The sequence below is a fragment of the Quercus robur genome, chromosome 4 (assembly GCF_932294415.1).
Source record: "Quercus robur chromosome 4, dhQueRobu3.1, whole genome shotgun sequence".
Lineage (NCBI taxonomy): Eukaryota > Viridiplantae > Streptophyta > Magnoliopsida > Fagales > Fagaceae > Quercus > Quercus robur.
The window spans coordinates 57514672-57532859 of NC_065537.1; the positions used below are offsets into that span (position 1 = coordinate 57514672).

Below are 18188 nucleotides of genomic sequence, written 5' to 3' on the forward strand. Positions count from 1 at the left end.
AAGTTCATTAATCATCAGAAAACTTCTGGGTATTTTCCTAAACACTCTAATATTAACAAAACCCAGGACTTCATTTAAAGATAGTCAACTCTCATCTGGTCTGTTTCCACTAAGTAAAGTACTTATCCCAAAAAAAAATTCCACTTTATACTGGTTGCTAGGAACGCACTCGAGTAATCAAGTCAATGAAAAATTATTCAGTCTTTATGGAGGACTAAATCAACAATGCCTAATGGTCCTCCATTCTAGTAATATAATGTCATGTCCCATTTAAATGAGTCATTATCCAAATCACACCCTTTCGAATAAAAAAATTATAAAATAAAATAAAAACATATCTCAGTTCCAACATCAGCAGCACATCAACAACAATCCTTTTTCCTACTTCGGCACCATTAGGACAGTGAGCTTTATGGTGGTGATGAATCCGAACAACAGCAACAGCTTGCCATTAATTTTGCCCCCCAAACACCATGTCATTCTCCTAGTCCCCAAACGCTTGCAACTAGATCTGGAATAGGTTTTGCAAGGCTTTTTGGCTTGGATTTTCTCACCATTAGGGGTTCTTTTGCCTGAATACAAATACTCTAGAATAGAGGAAAAATAACGGGCATGGGTTTTACAGAGCATTGTGGAGCCCAAAGCCTTAATTTCCTTTAGGATCCGTTTGGATGGAGGAGTGGAAAAGTGGGAGGATGGAAAATATTTAGTTTTCCCTTTTATGTGTTTGGTTGGAGGGGTGGAAAAGTGGGAGGGTGGAAAACTCTTTTGTTTGGTTGGAGAGAAAAAGGGAAGGATGGAAAATGTAATTTATATAAATTGACTATTATACCCTTGTTACATAATATATAAGAAATAGATTTATTTGTACTTATTAAATAATATAAAATTTACCACATCATATATATAAATTTTTATTATTTTTTTTATTATTATAATGTAAAAATTACAACAGTGTACATGAGGAGTATAATGAGGACATGAAAGAATAGATCACGTTGAAAAAAAAAAAAAAAAAAAGAGGAGATGGACCACTGGACGGTGTGCTAAAGGTAAGATGAGAAGATGAGAAAAGGTGAGAAGGATTTGTGGGCAAAAGTCTTCAGGTGGGGTAGGTGAAGGGCATGAATGGGGTAGGTGGGAGGGCATTATGTTAAAATAACAATGAGGCAGTTTTCTCTCATTGATTTTCCTCCCGATTTGGGAGGAAAAAATTTGTGGGCTCGGGAGAGAAAGTTTTCTCCTGGATTTTCCACTCTTCTTATTTTCTTCCCATTCCCAAACAGAGGAAAACTTAGTTTTCCACCCCATTTTCCTTCTTATATTTTCCATCCTTCCTAAATTCCACCCAACCAAACATAGTGTTAACTAAAATATATGAAAAAGCTAATAATGTGGTCATGTGGAATTTGTTGAAATAGGTATTTATCTAATTGGAATTAGGCTGTGTTTGTTTTGGGTGAAAATCACTTCTGGAAATGCTTTTCCGTAAATGCGGGTGTTTGGTTACGCATGGAAAATAAATTTTTTGGAAATGCTTTTCAGTTGACCGTGTGTTGGGGTGTAAAATGATTTCTGTTTTTATTTTACCTTCAAATATCATTTTCCGGAAAACAGAGAGAGAGCTGAGTGAGAGTGAGATCGCGCCTGCGCGCAGAGAGAGAGAGAGAGAGAGAGAGAGAGAGAGAGAGAAGAGAGAGGGAGAGAGCACACCCCTCCGACCAGCCAAGCTCCGGCCAGAGAGATCGCACCCAGAGAGAGATCGAACCTAGAGCCCTGCGACTTCGACTTCGAATCGCACCCTTCGACTTCGCCGTTCGACTTTGACTTTGAATCGCACCCAGATCGCACCCTTCGACTTCGCCAGCGAACCCAGAGCCCTTCGACTTCGCACCCTTCGACTTCGCCATTCGACTTCGACTTCGAATCGCACCCAGATCGCACCCTTCGACTTCACCGGCGAACCCAGAGCCCAGATCACGCATTCGACTTCGCCGAGATCGCAGCCCAGGATCGCACCGAGACGGCACCGATCGCACTGAGATCGCAATTTAGAAATGGTTGGGTTTTGATGAATTTGACCAGATTTGATGAATTTTTTTTGGTTGGGTTTTGTTTCTGTGTTTATCTATTGAGAATTGTTTCAATGGTGGGTATAAATTTCGGTGGTTGTGGGTTGTTGTTGGTGGTTGCAAGTGATGGGTATTTGGCTGTGACTTTGAAATTTTTTGTAATAAAATTTTTTTGGATGCTGAGAAAATGTGAAAAATTTGTAGGAAAATAGCATTTTCAGAATAAAACCAAACACATGAAAATATTTTCTACAACAATTTTCATAATGCAACCAAACACTTAAAAATATTTTCCTTTCCCGAAAATTGCATTTCCGGAAAATAAATATTTTCTGGAAAATATTTTACGGGAACCAAACACAGCCTAGTTTCATCAGTGCTGCAATCGAAGTTCTCAATATTACTTCCGCATCCCAATGCAAAGAGCCAAAGATATTGAGTTTAAAGTGTGGTGTTTCAATTTGGTGATAGAGGCACGAAATTACATATATTGAAGTTTAAAGTTGACGTTTTTATTTTCAAATCAATATGTGTTTCTGTTTAATTTCAGGTTTTTGTGGATAGAGGCATGAGATTGCTTATTAGATTGTTGGGTGGTTTTTCTAAATTATTTTTCCGCAGAGATAGTTTTTTTTTTTTTTTTTTTTTGAAGAATCCATAGAGATATTGTTAGAGCATTCGCATCAAGAAATTCTATCATGTCCTATTTTACCATCTTAAAAAGCTATTTTATCAATTATACTATACCATTTTACAATACTCTCAACATCCCAACTTTTATTTTACAATACAACACATTAAAATAATATTTCTACACAATAAAATAATATATCCCAAAACCCAAATAAAAACAAAAACTCAAAACCCGGTGAGAGAGAGAGGAATTGATAAAGTTACATAATAAAATATTAGTTTTTTTTTTTTTTTTTAGAATTGAGCTATAGTGCAATTCTATCTTTAGAATTGTATTGTAACACTATTGCAAATTTTTTTGCAATAGTTGGTGAATACAAGTCCGACTGTGGGTTGCTTTTGGGCTGAATTGTAAATTAGAGCTTACATTTGGCATATCCAAGTACCGGTGTAAATGCTCTTAGCATTTGGAGTCTCTCAAAACTCCAAAACTCTCATCTCTCAACTCTCTACACTTTTCCCTGGCCTCAATCTCCGAAACTCTTTTCTCTCTCAACCCTCCCTCGTGATCCTCACGATTTTAGGTTGTGGGTTTTGGTGATGGCACAGATCGGAGTTTGGGTCGGTGGTTGTGGTTGGAGTTTGGGTCGGTCGATGATGGGTTGCATGATCGTTCGATGGCTGGATCGGTAATGGTTTGTGGCTGGATTGAAGTTTGGTGGTGGGTTTCAGTGGCTAAGATTGGAGTTTGGTGGTGGTTTTCAGTGATGGCACAGATCAGAGTTTGGTGGTGGGTTTCATTCACAAATCGAAGTTTGGTGATGGGTTTCATACTCAAATCGGAGAGGAATGGTGGCTGGACTAGCTAAGTTTTTTTTTTTTAAATCAAATTTGGGTGGGGTAGTTTGCTCCAATGGGTTTGTGTGGGTAGTGGATGCGTTTATTGTTTTGGATTTGTGGTGGATTGTTGATAGTTATGTGGCAGATTCCGGTGGATTTGTGGTTGTGATTTGAGGGCAGTCACAGGTCAGCCATGGGTTTGTGATTTGGGGCGTGGGTTTGTATTCTTGGATATGGGTTTGTGTTCTTGTTGTTCTTGTTCAAGACACACTTAGATCTTAATTCATATGATTTTTAGTTTTTAATTCTGTTTTTAATTTTTTTATTTAGTTAGAATTAATAAATTAATTTTTTTAATTTAAATGTTGACGTGGCATTTTTTAATGCCAAAAAACATTTTTTATTATTAATTTAGGCCACATGGACATTAATTTAGTATTATTTATTCCTGCCATTTGCCACGTTAGCTTTCTCCATTTCTGATGTAACGGCAGAGACCAAAACTGGAAGCGTTTTTTAGGATATGAACTAAAAGCAGTAAAAATAAAATGTAGGGACTAAAATGGGAATCATCTGAAAATGTAATGACTAAAATGTGTTTTTCACCATAAAACTAATCAAACCAGAAACAAAAAACAAAAAAAAACTTGTTGAACGCCGATCTCCACTTCTCTACGGTGATCTATGTGTGTATGAGAGAGAATTGATTTGTGTGAGATAGAGGGAGAGAGTGTTCTAGAATCAAGTAGAAATAGAAAAAGTAAAAAAAGAGAGAGCTAGAGAAAGAAAGAGAGAGAGAGAGAGCGGAAGAAATTATCCGGAATGAACTAGAAAAAGAAAAAGAAGGGTAGATAGAGATAGGATGGGATCCGTGTGTGGTGGAGAAAAAACCAAGGGAAAAAAAAACATATGGATGAAATTAAGAAAGGAAAAATAATATAAAAAATAAGAAATGGCAATTAAGAAATGCTACCACAATATTTTCACAATAAATTTTAAGTAATAGATTGTTATTAACTAATATTGGTGAGTAAAAAAATAATTTCAGCGATGGGTTTAAATTAGAACTAGTAACAACTTTCCACATAAGATTTTGATGTGATTCTTGTAAAAATATTGTGAAAAATGTTGTGGATATAACACTTTTTATTAAAAAATATAATTGTTGGGAATTAATATAGGAAGAATAAATGATGATAAAAAAATAATAAAGAATGAATGAAGAAATAATATTTAAATAAGATGGAGAAAAAGGATAAAGAATCTGTTGAAAAATATATTTGAAAAAATAGATAGGTAAAAATTAAATGTCACTTTTTATTGTCTAAACAATATAAAAATTTAGATAACCGGCTGAAAATGCTCTCACATCACAATGACATCTGATTTATGAATAGATGGGAAAAAAAGCAATATATAGCTTTGTTGTTTGTCAAAAAGCAATATAATCAACATGACTTTATAGCTGGCGGTGGCCACCAAGAAGTTAGTATTCTTCTCTCTTTTCTTGAAGGAATAATGTGTAGGAATAAGATTTTTTATTATAATTATGACATGATAAAGTGTAATTAGTGAAAAAAAATAATAGATCTAAGGGTAAGAGATAGTTAACAACTTATAATCTGTCATATCAAAATTGTGGTGAAAAAAATTATGAAATAATTTATAGTCCTAAAACTAATCTAGGAATAATTGTCATCAAATTTTCACCAAAGTACTTATCTAAAAAAAAAAAAAAAAATTCCACTAAAGCAAGTAAATTAAAAAGTTGATAAAAAAGCAAAATAAAGTGTAAAGCCATTAATTCCAATTACGAAACCTCCTACAACTTTCCTCAACTCTCCAACTCAATACTAAAAGTTTGCCTCTTCAATTATTGTCTCTCTACTATTTTTTTCTTCTCAAACTGAGCACACGGAAAGTTTTTTCCCACCAATTGTCCAAGCCTATATTCGTCTCCTCGACCTTGACAACGTGATTCCTCTTCTCAAGGTCCTCTCTTTTTATCTTATGCAATGCTTTGTGTGATTTTTTTTTTTTTTTTTTTTTAATTTTATTTAGTTTGTGTTTCAACTTCTATTTGGATGATGAGAAAGTAGAGTGAAAGGGGAGCAACATAAAGATTTCATCCTGGATTTTGTGTTTCACTTTTGTTTTATAGTATCTGAATTTCTCCACTTATCCCAACTGTGATTGTTAAATTACAAACGTTCTTTTCTCTTACACTGTGTTTGGTTGGGTGGAATTTAGGAATGATGGAAAACATAGGAAAGAAAATTGGGGGTATAACAGTGTTTAATGCTATTCTTTTTCTCTACACCACCATCATCGTCTTTTCTCAATCTCTACATGGTAGTGTACACTACCATCATCATCTTTTCAACAGCCACTGACAATCTGTCTATCGATGAGAATTTTGCGATTTGCAGTTGGTTTTTGTTAAACTTGAGTAGGTTACTTTTACTATTCGTTTCTAATACCAAGTTCAAAACATTAAACGTGTCACATCATGTTATCATGTTTTGATATTTATTCTCTGTTTAGGACTCTGGTATTTTAATGCCATAAACTTATTTTTGAGATGCATCTTGAATTTCCTCTTTCAATTTGCTTGTAGTCTTACATTTTTTATGATTGTTGTGTTGATTGATGTTGGTGATTGGATCACTGGGCTTCATGTGGACAGGTTTTTTGTGCTGGAAAATAGGCAAAAGAGGCTAGGAGTCACCGTGAGGGCAGAGTGATAATCAAGATACAAAGTGCCCAGGTTTTTTTTGTCTTGGTTGCCTGTATTAGTATTACATTGTTTTTATTTTTTATTTTTTAAAGAAAGTAAAAGCTTTTTAATCAAACACAAACTGTGCAATACCAACGTTGCCTCCCATTTAATGTTTGTTTTTCTTATATTTAATATGTGCTCTCTTTTTTTGTATTTTTTTTTAGGGGTCATATATCAACAATTTTGTTAGATGGTAATTCTATGTTGGATTCATCTATATATATATATAAAACCGAAACTTTTGAAGTTCCTACAATTTTCCACGTCAGCATTATTTTATTTTTCTTTTTATTTTACCTTTTATGTTTTACGTTTTACTTAAACTTCTTTCTTTTTCCCCTATTCGACAAAATCTAAAGTATGCTTTCTCCATAATTTTACACCTAATATTAATTTTTAAAATTATTTAATTTACTAAGTAAAAACCACACGATACACCTTTGAAAACCCAACTACATAATTTCATGACTTTGTTTCTGAAAAACCCTAAACTGAAAACCTGAGACCCACACGGTCACAAACATAAAACCTAAATACTTGGCCGCCCTTGCAAATTGAACCTTACTCACAAGCCAGTGAAGCCATAGCTCACAGCCCCTACAATACGATTTTGTTAATAGGCTATCTGAACTACCCAAGTAGCGACTATAGCTTTTGTATGTTTTGTTGCTCCCAATAAAAGACCATTCTACTATTTGGTGCTGAGTCGCTGACACAACACTAATCACCCAGAGTGAGTGTGAAGGTAAGTAATCCATGATATTGCCAATAACAGTGAAAGCTTGGTTGATTTCACCTTCTTGACCCAATTTTATGCTATGTCTATTCCCTGGTAATACTTATCATAAAAAAAAAAAGAGTCTATTCTGGTAATGATATGTTTGAGTAGCTTTTTACATACTAATTGATGCAAAAAGAGAAAAAAAAAAAAAAAAAAAAAAAAGAGAGGTTAGCTTTTATATACTATAGTCTGTAGTGTGCCTTCAAATATACATTCAGCAATTGTGTTGTTTTGGTTCAAAGGAACCATAAAGGAGGTGGAATTTTACATCGAATTTAATCTAGAGATGAAGGAGAGTGGGAGAACCATGATTTTCAAAGTTATTAATTAATAATAATTTCAAAGTCTAAGTACTCCTATCAAATGAACTCAGTCATTTAGTTTACAAGTTAAGTCTACAATTTGGAGTTGAATTTCATATTTGACTTTATATAATGTAAGTTATTTATGTTATCATAAAAAACTTGCAATCAACGATTAGATTTTCAAAATATGTAGTCATGTTAAACTTTGTCTTATAATAAATTTTCAAACTATTACAATAGAAAACATTGTCAATAGCAAAAACAAATTAATAAAAATATATATTTTTTTAAATCGTATTTAATAATTTTCCCGTGCATCGCACGAGTTAGCGACTAGTTAATTGAAATTTGAAACTCCTACTGTCCTAGGACAGTTTAGCTTCATTTTTCTCAATCCCATTTCTTCCATGTAAGATTAATTATTCCTAGCAATTGTTGTGACTATTACTACAACTCTTTTCTTTTCTTTTTTTTAAGAAAATACATTTTTTAAATTAAACGATATTATTGGTGATTAATAGTACCTGCTAATGTTGAGAGCCTTTCTTATATGTTTTTCTCTTTTAAAAGAAAGTAAAAGCTTTTTAATCATACACAAACGGTACAATACCAACGTTGCCTGCCATTTAATGTTTTTTTTTCTTATATTTAATATGTGCTCTCTATTTTTGTATGTTTTTTTTAGGGGTCATATATCAACAATTTTGTTGGATTGTAATTTTATGTTGGATTCATTAATTGAAAACAATTATTTGTACATCTCAATATGTTTGCCATGTGTCAATAATAAATAGAACATGACACCAACACCATGTGTTAAATATATATATATATATTTTTTTTTTAAGAGAGAGTTTCAACCTATGGTGTCCGCTTCTGATGATAGCTCTTTATCATCAGATCAAGACACCAACACCATGTGTTAAATATATATATATATTTTTTTTAGAGAGAGTTTCAACCTATGGTGTCCGCTCCTGATGATAGCTCTTTATCATCAGATCAAGACACCAATCAGTTTTTGGTGTAAGCAGAAATTGAACCCATTAGAGACTTTACCAGTTGAGTTAATTGGAACCCACGTGTCAAATAATTATTTGTATATGTCAATATGTTTGCCGTGTGCCAATAATAAATAGAATATGTTTGTCATGTATCAATAATAAATAGAAGGGTAAATTCCAAATTACACCCCAAAAGTTTGGTGGTGATTGGATTTTACACCTTAAAGTTTTAGAATTTGGATTTTACCCCTTGTAGTTTGGGGTGTTTGGATTTTAAACTCTGACGTTTCAAAATTTGGATTTTACCCCCTAAAGTTTTGGGCTGTTTGGATTTTACACCTCCAAATTCTGAAATTTTAAGGTGTAAAATCCAAAAACCCCAATACTTTAGGGAGCAAAATCCAAACACTTCTAAAATATAGGAGGTAAAATCCAAATTCTGAAACATTAGAGTGTAAAATCCAGACATCACCAAACTTTAGGGGCTAAAATCCAAATTTTAAAACTTCAAGATGTAAAATCCAATTATCCCCAAACTTTAAAGGCTAATTTGCAATTTACCCTAAATAGAAATAAAAACTATGCTCTTTATTCTATCTCAGAGATATATATATATCTCTGAGATAGAATTCTACTCTTACCTAATCTAATTGAATATTTGTGTTCTTGTGAAGTGACTATCACGCCAAGAGTGGTAAAAAATATGCTCTTAAATGTTCACTATTAATTCCACCAATATTTAAATTAGGACAATTATATATGACACTTAAATATCTCCTTTTTTGGGGGGGGGGGGGGGGGGAAACTCAATTAAATGAGATATTTAAGTCTTTCTTTCTTAAATATCTCATTTAATTGAGTTTTTATCCCACTTTTTTGACACATCAAATTTAAACTTATATATCTATAGCAAAAATGGGTGTATGATATTATTTTTTATATTTTTATTTTAGGTCCATAATTAAATGTATAATAATTAGGACCAAACCCGAAAGTCTACAACCATACGTTTATAGCTTGCAAATGTATATGGAAATTCCATAATGTTTATCTTTTTACATTTCTTTATATTTATTTTAGGGAATTAGTGAGACTTTTGTTTTTGGTAAAAAAGAGGTATTAGTGAGACTTATTCTTATTTATACTATTTATAAGAGGATTTCACTCTTTAAATAAGACTGTTTTGTGGTTCAAAAATACCCTCATTAATGAAGGGTAACTTCTCTTAGAAATAGAATCATAAATATCAAATAACAAATTTAATTTTGAATTCAAAATGAGAACTCTTAAATTTTAGAATTTTTTCCCTTCACGTTCATCTTTTTATTCCCTAAAATTTATCATTTTTTATTCCTTTTTCATCCGAATAAAAGTAAAACACCCCAATTTAAAAAAATTTAAAAATATAAAATAAAGAAAACTTCTGAAATTTAGCCTTCTTTCCCCTCATTTTCATCTTATTTTACAGTTATTACTTAATACTTATCTCTAAATTTTATCATTTTTTTTTTGTTTGAAAAATAAAAAATATATATATTTCCAAATTATAATGGATGCAAATTATTAACTTTTACCCAAATTCCAAAAAAATAGAAGAGCCTACGCGCAATCTGTGCAGAGACTAGTAATATAATATCATTATTTTGACAATTACAATTACATTCGATTACTTAAACATACAATGTCTCCTCCTCTTCCCCAACCTTTTCAACTTCCTCACTGCCTTATTGGTAACACGTTTTATCTCTTCTACATATTTTCATATTTAAATATGTTCTTTTTTTGTCTCTCTTATAGCAGCAAACTTAAAAATTGTATTGGGTTAAATTTGTTCCACCTTTGCATTTCTGTTTTTAATCTACACTATCAAAGCTCTCTCTCTCTCTCTCTCTCTCTCTCTCGTTTTTTTTTTTTCAGTGCATTTTGTTTGTAGATAGAATTTACACCAACTATTGATTTTTTAAATTGCTTACAAATGATTGTTAGTATTATTTTGAGATTAATGCCAATGTTTTGTATTTTTACGTTTGGATTGGCGTACTCCAGGTTAATGTGTCATCATCAATTTTGAAATGAGCATATGAATAATCAAATTTTCAAAAAAAAAAAACATTTTTTTAGTTGAAGTAATATTTTATATATTCAATTTACCATGCCTTTATATGATATCAACAAAAATTTATATCACTATGGTTTTTGAGTAAAGTTTGGGGTGTGTCTATGTTAAAACCCATTTCTCTCTCCCCTTGTGTGTATGTTTGTTTCAAAAAAAAAAAATTTAAGTCTTTCTTCTCAAAAACAAAAAACAAAAATTAATGTTTTTATATCAATTAAATGCAAAAATGTCTCACCAACATTCCTTATACATTAAATGTGCACAATTGACCCTTAATATTTTGCTGGGTAATTATTTATTCGGGGGATCGAACCCCCGAGCTAGAGGTTACTTGAGGAACTGGGTACCTCTTGGGCAACTAGGCCCGGAGGTCAATTGACCCTTAATTTGCTCTAATAAATTTGTTTATCATTAATTATTTCCATTTATTGATTTTTTTTTTCCCTTGATCTCAGATGCTTGGTTCAATTTTCTTAAATCATCAGCCTTCAAACTTCTTGTAGGTGTCACAAATGATGCTTAAATTGCTCTAATAATTTTTTTTTTTTATCAATTATTTCTGTTTAACCCTTGATCACGATCCACGGATGATTGGGTCAATTGCTCTAGTGTCCGCTATTTATAACCTCAGTCTACAACTACAAAGGTTAGGCCCTTTTGTAGTTGTATTTTGGTTATGTAATGTATTATAAACTTAGTTTAAAACACTAGTATTACTTTTTCGTGTGTATTCTAATAAGTATTACTGTTTACTCAAAAAAAAATTACCTTCTAACTTCTTATAGGTGTCACAAATGACATTGTTTCAACTTTTCATGTTATATATGTAGATATTCTCACTCTTTAAAAAATACTCTCTCTCTTTCTCTCTCTCTAGATTTTAGCTCGCTTACTTCTTGATTTCTTTTGATTATATCAATCAATTGGCAAAGGAGTTTTCATCATGGAAAAACTGAGGTTTTAGATAAATAATTAATTTTCTATTCAAAACTAAGAACTAAACAAGAAATGAAAATTCCACATCAAATTTTTCTCATGGAGTTTTCATCTCTTTTGTTCTACACTTTCACTCACTCCAAGAAATGAAAATTCCACACCAAATTGTTTTCTTCTTCTCTATTTTTTTCCTTATAATTTTTCTTTCAATTTTAATTGAAAGCGCTTTTTTTTTTTATCATCTTTATTGTAGTTCAAGATTTGCCAACATATTTCCAATGTCTTCCATTAGCACTCAAAAGGCCTCCCCTTCGTCATCTTCAACGCCACAGTGGAAATATGATGTCTTTCTTAGTTTTAGAGGTGAGGACACCCGCAATAGTTTTACAGACCATCTATATGTTGCTTTGAGACAAAAGGGCATAATCACCTTTAGAGATGAGGAAAAACTTGAGATAAGAAAATCTATTTCACCAGAGCTCTTGAAAGCAATAGAAGAATCAAGATTTGCGATTGTTATTCTCTCAAAAAACTATGCAACTTCAACATGGTGTTTAGATGAACTTGTAAAGATCATTGAATGCATGAAAGAGATGAAAACAACGGTATTTCCAATATTTTATGATGTGGATCCATCAAATGTACGAAAACAAACAGGCTCTTTTGCCCAAGCCTTTTCTATACATGAAGAATGTTTCAAGGACTATATAGAGAATGTGAATACATGGAGAGCTGCTTTAAGGGAAGTGGCAAATCTCAAAGGGTGGCACCTACTTGATAGGTAATCCAATTTGACATACTAGTTACTCTGAAAATGTTCAAGTAAATACTCTTATTTTCTTAAGCCTTATTTTAAACTTTAAAGTAAAGTGACATAGATGTTCATACTTTTTTTATATTTTGACTTGATCTAATTAATTTTCATTTTTTTTTTTCAATTTTTTGCACCATTTACATTTTCTTGTTTTTAGCCAACAAAATAGAACATTGGTTGTCTACTTTCTTTTTTGGTCTTATTTATAGGTGGTGCTTACTAAATATCATTCTCTCTTCATTGCAGGTCTGAGGCACAACTTATCCAAAATATTGTGGGAGAGTTATGGCATAAATTGAGTTATCCATTCTTGGAAGATATTGAAGACCTTGTAGGAATAAAATCTAGAGTGAAAGAATTGGAGTCATGTTTAGCTACAGGGTTTAATGATGTTCGCATTATAGGGGTTTGGGGGATGGGGGGAATAGGTAAAACAACTCTTGCTAGAGTTGTTTTTGATATGGTTTCGAAGAAGTTTGAAGGTTGTTGCTTTCTCCGTAATGTTAGGGAGGTTTGTGAAAAAGATGGTTTAATTCCATTGCAACAACTACTTATTAGAAAAATATTAAATGAATGTATGACAATACAAGATGTTGAGGAAGGACTTTTCGTGATCAAGAATAGATTACGTCATAAAAGAATTCTTCTCGTTCTTGATGATGTAAATCATTTAGACCAGTTGAAAAAGTTAGTTGGGAAGGGTAATTGGTTTGGTTCTGGTAGTAGAGTTATCATAACAACAAGGGATAAGCATTTACTTCGTCTACTTAAAGTAGATGAAATATACGAAGTTAAAGGATTGAATGATGATGAAGCTCTTCATCTTTTAAGTTTGAAAGCTTTTACTAATGACCATCCTCCCAAAGATTATCTAGAGCTGTGTAAGGATGTTATACAATATACTAAAGGTCTTCCTTTGGCTATTGAGATTTTGGGTTCCTTTTTGTTTAGTAGAGATATTGATCAATGGAAAAGTACATTAAATAGGCTTAAAGAATTTCCTAAAAGTGAAATTCTCCAAGTACTTAAAATAAGTTTTGATGGACTAGATGAAGTAGAGAAGGAAATATTTCTACATATTGCATGTTTCTTTAATAATCGGATAAAAAATGACATAGTAGAAATCCTAGATTATCTCGGCCTTTACCCTGATATTGGTTTAGGGGTTCTTGTAGATAAATCTCTTGTAAAAATGGATGAAACTAAGTTATGGATGCATGATTTACTACAAGAAATGGGTAGGAACATAGTTTATCAAGAGTGCCCTAAAGAGCCTGGAAAACGTAGCAAACTGTGGTTGCTTGAGGATGTTGATGATGTACTTACAAAAAATATGGTGAGTGGTTATTTAGAAAACTTAGACATGTACCCTATTATTTTATTCAAAAGAGTTTAACTTACGGTAGTTTAGGTAATATTGTAATAGTACATTCGCATGCCACTAATCCATTTTGTTCATGATTATTAGGACACAGAAGCAATTCAAGGCATTGTTCTAAAGTTGTCTACACCAAAAGAGGCACATTGGAATCCTGAATCATTCTCAAAGATGCAACATCTTAAATTACTCATAATCAATAATGTTTACCTTTTGCATGATCCCAAACATCTTCCTAATAGCTTAAGAATTCTTGACTGGGACAAGTACCCTTCAAAGTATTTTCCATCAAGTTTCCAATCAAAGGTAATTTAGGTACTTGTATGCAACTTTATTTTTATTTATTTATTTATTTTTAGGTTTCCTTAAAATATAAGGTTTTGCGGAAGCTAAATTTTTTTTTTTTTTTTTAATAGTCATTTCAGAGGTTAAAATCGATCCGAATAAGCAAGCCTCTGAAACTTATTGAAACCCCTGTCTTCACCGAAGTCCCGTTCCTTGAGAAATTGGTTCTTGAAGATTGTTTAAATTTATCCAGGGTGCACCCATCCATTGTAGTTCTCAAAAAGCTAACTTTTCTTAGTCTAAAAGGCTGCAAAAACCTAACATCTCTTCCAAACAAGTTTGAAATGGAGTCTCTTGAAACTCTTATTCTTTCCGACTGCTCAAAAATTAAAAAAATTCCAGAATTTGGAGAAAACATGCAACGTGTATTGAAGCTTTACTTGGATGGAACTGCTATAAAAGAGATTCCTTCTTCCATTGGTCTCTTAAAGAATCTTAAAGTGCTATCTTTCGATGGATGTAAGGGGTTATCATCATTTAAATCTCCATCTTGGTATGATCTCCTCCCTTTTTATTCAATGCCAAAAAGTCCACATCCTGTGGGATTGTCCTCTCTATTGGGTTTGTGTTCTTTGACCGAATTGAATTTAAGAGACTGCAATCTCAGGGAAATCCCTGATGACATTGGTTGCTTAATCTCTTTAACAGAAATAGATTTAAGTGAAAATAGTTTTGTTTGTCTTCCTGACAGCATCGATCATCTATGTAATTTGAGAAAAATGATGTTGGAGAATTGTAAGAGTCTTCGATCATTGCCAAAGCTTCCATTAAGTATCGGAGCTATCGGGGGATATGGTTGTACCTCACTAGAAACAATACCAGATCTACTAAAACCTAATTCTATATGTGAGGTAGAGCTTTTTGTTACAAATTGCAGTAAACTGACTGACAATCAAGGTGTCATTGACATGTTTTTTACAATGATAAGAAAGCACCTTCAGGTCTCTCTCTCTCTCTCTCTCTCTCTCTCTCTCTCTCTCTGTGTGTGTTATAAACAACTTGCTTTGTATGTTTCAGGGACTCTCTCTTAATTGCCAAGTGTATCATAATAGTTATAACATTGTTATTCCTGGAAGTGTAATTCCGAAATGGTTTAGCCATCAAAGCATAGGGGTTGAAGTGAATATAAAAGTGGAAACTTCTTCTCATTTGTGTGATGAGTGGATGGGCATTGCTGTTTGCATTGTATTTTCATGTGTTCAAGATCACTGGATCGATAATTGCTATGACAATGACCTCACCTGTCGATTGATAGTCAATGGAGAAGAAATGAATGATACAATAGGCCCTTTAAGCATAGTTGCTTTATCAGATCATATGTGGCTATTTTATTGGCTTCCTCAATACTTCATCGAGGAGGACATAAAATTACTGAAGGAATTTGAAGAAAATGAATTTGGTCAGATTGGCATTAAAATTGAACCCCGTGGTCGAACAACGATGGTGAAGAAATGTGGGTTCCGTATGGTATACAAGAAAGACATAGAAGATCTCAACCAAATTGTGGCTCAGAATAACAACACCAGCATCATTCCTTACGAGGACTTGGGTGTTCTCCATCATAATTCAGTGGTGGAAGCAGAAGGTAACAAAGCAAAGCAAACCCATGACGATTATGATGGGGCTGGACCTAGTGAGCTACCACACCCACAAAGGAATGAAAGATTCATAGAATTTATGGCCTATGGTGAATCTGATTGTGAGGAGTACTTGGAATGCAGTGAGGAGCTCAGTGATTGGCAGAAATCTAGTGAAAGTGACTTGGAAGGTTGATGGAATTTAGAAAATCGGTTCAAATACTCTGTAAGTCATTGGATTTTTTTTTTTATTATTGTTGATGGAATTTGAAAAGTAGGTTCAAATACTCTAAAAGTCAATGAATTCAAATATATTCCTTTGTTTTTTGGTTGCTCTGCATTATCTTTTTCCCCTTTTCCTTTGGACGCTTTTACTTAATTAATTTGAACCTCAAAATATAATTTTGCTAGCTGAGCTTTAGTTTCATTATTAACACTAATTCCAACTCTCATCTGGTCTTTTTCCTTGGTCAAATAACACATATTTGTACACCTAGTTAATTTAATGTGCGTGTTATTCTGGGCCATTCTGCATTCTGTGCATATTCAAGCAGGCAAGCAACTGTGCAGACAAGGTTGAAAAATATAGAAGGTATCCTGCTTTAATTGGTAAGCCCCACTCTAGTTGTTACCGTTGTTTTGATGCATTACATCCAGAATTTAAGTTTTCTCATATTTTTCCGCTTGGTTTTGTTGTATTATATTTCATAGTGGAAAGAAAGATCCTACAATTTTATTTTGATATGTTATGTCCAGAATTTAAGTTTAGTCATATTTCATAGTGGAAAGATCCTACACTTTTATTAAAACATTCAACTTTGTGTTTATCTGTACTAGTCTTTTTCAATTATATATTTTAGGAATCCCTTAACGAAGTCGAAAGAAGCTACAACTGTTAACATTTATTTAACCTTGTCTTTACACTTTTACACAAAAACAGGATCTGATTAGAGAGCTGTACTCTCCAGAAGTGGCTGATTAAATTTTAGCCATCCCTATCTCAAGCTGTGGAATTACTGAAAATCTGACATGGCCTCATACAACACAAACATAGTGAGTGAAACCAAGTGTCTTTTTTCATTAAGGAAGAGAAGTTGGATCATTTATTCTTGTAGCGCATTCTTGCTTGGGCTGTATGATTTTGGTCAGATTAGACACTTAGAACTGAGGTCATTTACCCTTGCTCTTGGAAGCAGTAATTTACTCAGTAAATGGAAGATCTAGATTTTCATAAGCCGGAATATGTGATGTTCTCTAGATTATCTTGTCATAACTAACATGTGGGACTTGTTGTATAACCTCAACACAGTGATGATTGAGGGTGCAAAACAGTGTACTTACGATGTGCTAATGCTCAGTAAAGCTTTGGATTGTAGGTATGCACAAGCCTATGATGCACAACATGTGGATCAGAATAACTGCAGCAGACTAAGGCGGGTGTGTCCAGTTGCGGAGGGATTGCCAGTATTGCTGACAGTTGAGGGGCACTGGCAGAGAAGCTGCGAATGAGGTTGTTTTGCCTATGTAGCTAAATCATGTGGTGGGAAGAAAATTTTTGCAGGCTGTTGCAGTTCTGTCATATGCAACTGAATGGCGGCTAGATGCCTTGCTGTTTGAGAAGCATTAACTAAGGCTCTACAGCTTGGTTTTTACAGATTTGTTCTGGTTAGTAGAAGAATGGAGGAATTCTATTTGGGAAAGAAGAAGGTTCCTTGGCAACTTGCTGCCCTGATTGATGGCTAAAAGTGCAAGGAAGTTGGAGAGCACCAATGGTGTACATATATGCTGTGCATAGGAGTCACTGCAGAGGCTAGGTCCCTGGCTACTCTTGCTTCAAACTCTTTTAACATTTTTTGGGTTTGTAACTCTATTACTAGATAGCTCTTATGCATGCAATCACTAACAATTTAAGACATTGGGGAAAGATTTGTGTCTGTGTAAAAATTCCTGTATAGTTCTGTTTCCATCTCTATAATTATGTTCAATTTCCATTTCCATTTTATATGTTTTGTGTTGATTATCTCATTATCATATGAATTATTTTTTTCCTTTTCAAATGTATTTTTTAGTGCATTGAGCTATATAATTTGTTATTTTCAAGTTTAAAGATGTGATAACTCTAGAAATTTAACCAATTATGTGTAATGTAGCTTAAAAGTTTTACAAAGAAATAAGGAGCATTTAATAACTCCAGAACAAGATATGGGCAATCTGGACAGTAAACCTGAACTCACTCTTTGCTGATGATGGGCTGCTATGTCAACATACACTTACAAGCATTCGATCTAGAGTCACCTATTTGACGCAGATTAGTATTGACCTCTGAAAGCACAAATATGGCCACTACACAGAAAAAGACAGCAAAGGTCTATGAGTTGATTTTAGCACTCAGATGATAGAACCAGTTTGTCCCAATAGCAGGACTAATGGTCTCTTTTAAGGCCAAATTCTGTAAGTGATCTCTATCTTGTGGACATAGAGACAAAAGCATTGTGTTTTGACATGGGTATTGGACACAGCAACTCCCAATCAAATACTGTGTGACATACCATAATTCATAATTTTTCTTTAGATGAACAAGTGATTATATTAAAGAGGAAAAAAAAAT

At 33.1% G+C, this 18188-nt stretch overlaps 1 protein-coding gene and 1 pseudogene across 17 annotated transcripts; one reads left to right on the forward strand and one right to left on the reverse strand.

Moving 5' to 3' along the window:
- Nucleotides 1-1985, reverse strand: part of LOC126722238 (carotenoid cleavage dioxygenase 7, chloroplastic-like) — a 72368-nt pseudogene extending 70383 nt beyond the window's left edge.
- Nucleotides 1986-5365: 3380 nt separating this feature from the next.
- LOC126723099 (TMV resistance protein N-like) lies at nucleotides 5366-17582 on the forward strand. Of its 17 annotated transcripts, none has more exons than XR_007654167.1 (9): nucleotides 5366-5537; nucleotides 6232-6312; nucleotides 11720-12247; nucleotides 12527-13616; nucleotides 13749-13964; nucleotides 14075-14944; nucleotides 15021-15806; nucleotides 16078-16189; nucleotides 16521-17582. XR_007654167.1 is itself a non-coding variant. In XM_050426375.1 (7 exons), exons 1-6 carry the CDS (start codon nucleotides 11118-11120, stop codon nucleotides 15774-15776), a joined length of 3519 nt encoding a protein of 1172 aa, XP_050282332.1. In that variant the 5' UTR covers nucleotides 11072-11117; the 3' UTR covers nucleotides 15777-15806; nucleotides 16521-17582. The 17 variants fall into 17 exon arrangements, 2 of the variants coding, with proteins under 2 accessions (XP_050282332.1, XP_050282333.1); XR_007654168.1 differs by lacking the exon at nucleotides 5366-5537 and adding an exon at nucleotides 5592-5994; XR_007654160.1 differs by lacking the exons at nucleotides 5366-5537; nucleotides 6232-6312 and adding an exon at nucleotides 11072-11176 and having other exon boundaries at nucleotides 16521-16749; nucleotides 16957-17582.
- The last annotated feature ends 606 nt before the right edge of the window (nucleotides 17583-18188 follow it).

Excerpts from the sequence above, each read along its gene's own strand:
- LOC126723099 (XM_050426375.1), top strand. The coding sequence starts at position 11,118 with ATGATTGGGTCAATTGCTCTAGTGTCCGCTATTTATAACCTCAGTCTA. Across the intron at positions 13,965-14,074 it reads CATCAAGTTTCCAATCAAAG|TCATTTCAGAGGTTAAAATC; the intron begins GTAATTTAGGTA and ends TTTTTTTAATAG. Across the intron at positions 14,945-15,020 it reads TGATAAGAAAGCACCTTCAG|GGACTCTCTCTTAATTGCCA; the intron begins GTCTCTCTCTCT and ends TGTATGTTTCAG.